We start from the raw sequence: 5,117 nt of genomic DNA on the forward strand, positions 1-5,117 counted from the left end.
TATTTTTTAATATTATGCGAATATTCTGTAGAGGTGTTATATATTATTAAGGTATTACATCCATTTATATAATATCCTAAGTATTATATCTTAATATCCTTGATATATTATTAAAATATTTATAAATATTAATTATTCTCAATTTAGTGCAATTTGAATTCACAAGCCAGTAACGAAAAGTTCTTATCAGTTTATGCTGCATTTTGTGCTAAAAAAACATTTTCGCATGATTTTAAGTACATATCCAGTTCTACAATTGCACGTCAAAATTATTTTCAGTCTTTAAACGTACTTATACTAAACAGTTGTAACAGTTTTACAAATTAAAGTACCATTCAATAACGTTACTTTTAATAATCATGAAATATTATCAGGAGTGGACATATAACCTTCCATTAATATTTCGAGAATATTACTTAATATTATATAATTTTAATACAATATTCTTAAAATGTTACATTTAATATTTTAAGAATATGTCTAAAATATTACTTAATATCGAAAAATATTATGCGCTTATGAGGCAAGTGTGTAGCACACAGCGCTTACACAAAGCATTAACAAAGCGATAAAAAAGCACACATAATCGCTTTTTTAGCACTTTATGCAAGCGCTGTTGTGCTATTTGGGTATGCTGTAGTTATAATAGTATACTTATGTATTTGTAGGCTTGTGTTACGCGGAATTCGCGTCGAGAGTGCCAAAAGCTGGATCAGCGTATGTTTATAGTTACGTAACGGTAGGCGAGTTCATCGCCTTCGTCATAGGATGGAACTTAATTCTGGAATATGTAATTGGTGAGAAATATATGATTGGCGAAAAATCGGAAATCACGCGAAATGCGCGGCGAGAAAAGCCAGTCGCAGATATTAATGACAGCGTAAAGGCGCGGCGTAACATGTATCTAATTATCTACATACATATATAAATAAAACGACATTTTAAAATGATTTTATAGGCACAGCGAGCGTTGCTCGAGGTCTTAGCAGTTATATCGACGCGTTAATAGGAAATGTCATGGGAAATGCTCTACGCTCTCTTATGCCTATCGATGTTTCTTTCTTATCAGAGTATCCTGATTTTTTCGCTTTCGCGATGGTCATGTTACTAGTGGTGTTATTATGCATCGGTGTGAAGGAATCGTCCATCTTAAACAACATTTTTACCGTTATAAACTTGATAACTATCACGATCGTTATCGTTGCAGGATCGATGAAAGGTAAGCCGCAATTTACGCACCCTTATAGAATATGCGTCCAGATTATCGAGCCTCAAGTCGCGAGCATTTCGGTAAACATTTATTTAATTGTTACGCGACTCGGCAAACAACAAGTTAGCTCATAACAATGAAAGTTAGCTCATAGCTCGATAGTTTGGATGCACCCTCTAAAAGACTAAAATATATAATATAAAATATATAATATATAATATAATAAAGACTAAAATATATAAATATATATAAAGTTTGAAGTTAAGCCGCGCCACGCATACCGAATATTAAACATAACAATTATTAAACAATATTAATTTCGATATGACTCGAAAAACGATGGCATATATTATTTCAAATATATATGTAAGTATAGATATATATGTGTGCGCGCACGCGGGTGTTTGTCCTTAAATACCTATAAAGATGTGTAAACTTCTCATCTTAATCAAAAAATTTAAATTGTTAGCTTAGTCAATGTTAGCATATAAAGCTGAAGTTTCACACACACACACACACACATACACACGCACGCACGCACGCACGCACGCACGCACGCACGCACGCACGCACAGCTCCTAACGAATTATATATGTTTCTAACCAAATATATGCTTCTAGCGAATCCATCAAACTGGTCAATCGCGCCCGAAGATATTCCAGATACTGTGAAGAATGGAGGAACTGGTGGATTTATGCCGTTTGGCATGAGTGGAGTGATGGTCGGAGCGGCCAAATGTTTTTACGGATTCGTGGGATTCGACGCGATCGCTACTACCGGCGAGGAAGCCAAGAATCCTCAACGTCATATTCCTCTTGCGGTCGTGTTATCCCTCATTGTTATATTCATAGCGTACTTTGGTGTCTCCATAGTCCTAACGATGATGCTGCCTTATTATGCTCAGGTAAGTATAATAAAATCTATATCATATATTATAATAATCATTCTCTATAAAGTGTAAGATAGTAACAACTATTGCAAAAGCAATTTAACATTTTCGATCGATTACTCATTGGGAGGTTTTCTTAGCCTAGATCTGATGTTTGAAGAATTCAAACGAGAATCTTCGTGTTTAGAGTGCGGACGCGCCGTTTCCACACGCATTCGACGAGATCGGCTGGCCCGCCGTCAAATGGATCGTCAACATAGGCGCGATATTCGCGCTCTGTACCAGTCTCTTGGGCGCTATGTTTCCTTTACCGCGCGTATTGTACGCCATGGCTAGCGATGGTATAATATTCAAGACTCTCTCCACGGTGCATCCCAAGACAATGACGCCTATTTACGGCACAGTGCTCTCTGGTTTACTTATCGGTATGTATATAATAGTACTAGAGCTTGGGGGGGGCTGCATGCAGCATTTAGCAGCGATTAGAAGCAATCGGATCAGAATCGTATAATCGAGGCGCGCAATGTACATATATACCTATAAATATTTAACAACTTATTGACATTTAATTCTTTTAATATTTAACGTAGGTACTATTCTGCATTTTAGGTCTCATGACACTCATCTTCAATCTGCAACAATTGATCGATATGATGTCTATCGGAACTCTACTTGCGTATACGATAGTAGCGATATGTGTTTTGATATTGAGGTAACATTTGATAATTGATCGAGATCGAGAGTTGTAAATATTTATAAATCATATCAAGTGAAATTAATCAAAACTAGTAGGGAGTATACATTTTTATAGATATCAAAAAGAAGAAAATTCCAGTAACGTTTCTGTGATATTACCAACGAGCAATTATCAACTTACACCTGTAAATATATTTAAGGAATTGTTCAATTTGCAAAATCGGAAAGAACCAACAGAACTTTCTAACAAAATTGCAAATGTCGGCATTGCCTTCTTCTGTGAGTTATGCAAATGAAAATATTTGTATATTTATGATAAATGCAATATGTTTATATATATATATATATATATATATATCTATATATATATATATATATATATTAGACATGCCAAGTAATTCCTCCGATCTACAAAGTTTAATTGTTTCAGGTATCGTTATATGTATTATCACGTTTCTGATTAGTAACATGGGCGAGCATTTGCTCGCAGGAAATATGGTGATATCTGTGACACTAAGTGTACTCGCGATTGTTCTTTTCTTGAATTTAGCAGCGATTGGTAGACAGCCAGTGCAGAGAATTGAATTGTCTTTTAAGGTAAAGGAATGTACGCGCAACACTAATTGTACATACACTAATTGTAAAAAGCTCGATTATTTCACATTCTATAACATACAATAACATAGGGATGCGCGAAAAGTCTGATCTATCAGTTTAACATATTTTTGTAATTTTGGTGTAGGTACCCCTCGTTCCGCTTATTCCGTGTCTCAGTATTTTTATAAACACATATTTAATGTTGCAACTAGACATCTTTACATGGATCAGATTCGCCACTTGGTTACTAATTGGTAAGTCCTATAGTCAAATTAAAAGGCATTAAAAATATACGATGCGATTCAAAGACTAAAACTAATCTAAAGGCTTAAATCAAATATTATATCTCAATTTTTTACCCTCAGGCTTCTGCATTTATGGATTTTATGGAATTGTCCATAGTGAGCAAGGGAAAAGAGATAAGGCAGAAAATGAAAAATTACAACAAAAATATGTAGAAAAATTTAGAATAATAACATCATTTTGATAAAATCGTTTTTTTTATAAAAAAAAAAAAAGAGAGAAATGTCTATTACAATGTTTTAACTTACTTTTTATTCGTAACGTGAGGAACAGCAAGAACAAAAAAAAAACCATTTTGTAGTACGATCGATAGACCGATAGAAAGTATTTAATTCTATCTAATTCTAATACCTAATTTGGGAAAAGTATTTTTCGAATTTTAATAATTTTATAGTAAATTTTAACTTTAATAATACAGTATACACGTGCGCGCGTGTTATGGCTTAATATAAATCAATATAGAGATAAAATTCAACAAATATAAATACAGTCGTCTCAGTTATCTTTTTTTATTAATTTTGAATTTAATTCTTTTCTAGCAAGAGTATAATTACTATAATTGAATGTTATTCTCTTACAAAATTTTTCGATTACATATATTTGTATATATATGTTAGGTTATTGTACTAAGAAGTATCGACGTACCGATAATCACGATGACAATGATAATAATAATAACGGTGTTACATAACAAAAGTAGAGTTTATTGCGATATTTGTCTTATAAAATAAAAATGGCTTGCGCTCCTTACATTATAATAAAATAGTAAACAAAATTAATACTTTAAGGTGCACAATGATGATGTCTTCATTACAGTGGCAATGTATGTATGTACATATTATAGTCGAGATGACTCTCTTACAGTCTCATTTTACTAAAACGTTTTTTACATTTTATCTGTACAAAATTTAACGAAATATATATTGGCTGTAAGAAAAAATAAAATTAATAAATATTGTCGTAACATTTTATTGATAACATTGAGCGCTGTGATTATAAGGAGCACGGCACTGTCTCACGTCATGTCTTAACGCCGAGACACCGTGTCTCCAGATACGAATTTATGAGTTTCTTGATTCATAAAATTGATAAAAGTAGCTCTTAAGTATAATTAATAAATATTGTTACGCTCATTGGAATGTTTACACAATCACAGAAAAGTATTATTTAATTTTATTATATATCTGTAAGCATTTTTTGGGCTATTTTGCTAGTCACAGATACTACATTTATCCGTTCATCTGTCACACATATTCTAACTACTAAAAAAAATAATAAAATGTTTACATAATGACATTATTATTTTATCGTATAAGTAAGTTCTGCTGTAATTCAAAAAGTAATTTAAATGATGTACATGTATTGTATATTCTTTTATATATCTTATTTTATAAATTATTTAATTGTCTCTCTCTCTCTCTC

General features: G+C 32.4%; 1 protein-coding gene across 1 annotated transcript in view; it reads left to right on the plus strand.

Moving 5' to 3' along the window:
• Positions 1 to 3,879, plus strand: part of LOC105624945 (high affinity cationic amino acid transporter 1) — an 8,245-nt gene extending 4,366 nt beyond the window's left edge. Inside the window, exons 2-10 of the mRNA XM_012206288.1 lie at positions 669 to 797; positions 959 to 1,219; positions 1,831 to 2,114; positions 2,287 to 2,524; positions 2,709 to 2,811; positions 2,911 to 3,074; positions 3,226 to 3,392; positions 3,538 to 3,646; positions 3,758 to 3,879. Coding sequence (XP_012061678.1) covers positions 669 to 797; positions 959 to 1,219; positions 1,831 to 2,114; positions 2,287 to 2,524; positions 2,709 to 2,811; positions 2,911 to 3,074; positions 3,226 to 3,392; positions 3,538 to 3,646; positions 3,758 to 3,879 — 1,577 coding nt within the window. The remainder of the gene's footprint in view (positions 1 to 668; positions 798 to 958; positions 1,220 to 1,830; positions 2,115 to 2,286; positions 2,525 to 2,708; positions 2,812 to 2,910; positions 3,075 to 3,225; positions 3,393 to 3,537; positions 3,647 to 3,757) is intronic.
• The last annotated feature ends 1,238 nt before the right edge of the window (positions 3,880 to 5,117 follow it).

The sequence above is a fragment of the Atta cephalotes genome (assembly GCF_000143395.1).
Source record: "Atta cephalotes unplaced genomic scaffold scaffold00097, whole genome shotgun sequence".
NCBI classification, from domain to species: Eukaryota; Metazoa; Arthropoda; class Insecta; order Hymenoptera; family Formicidae; genus Atta; species Atta cephalotes.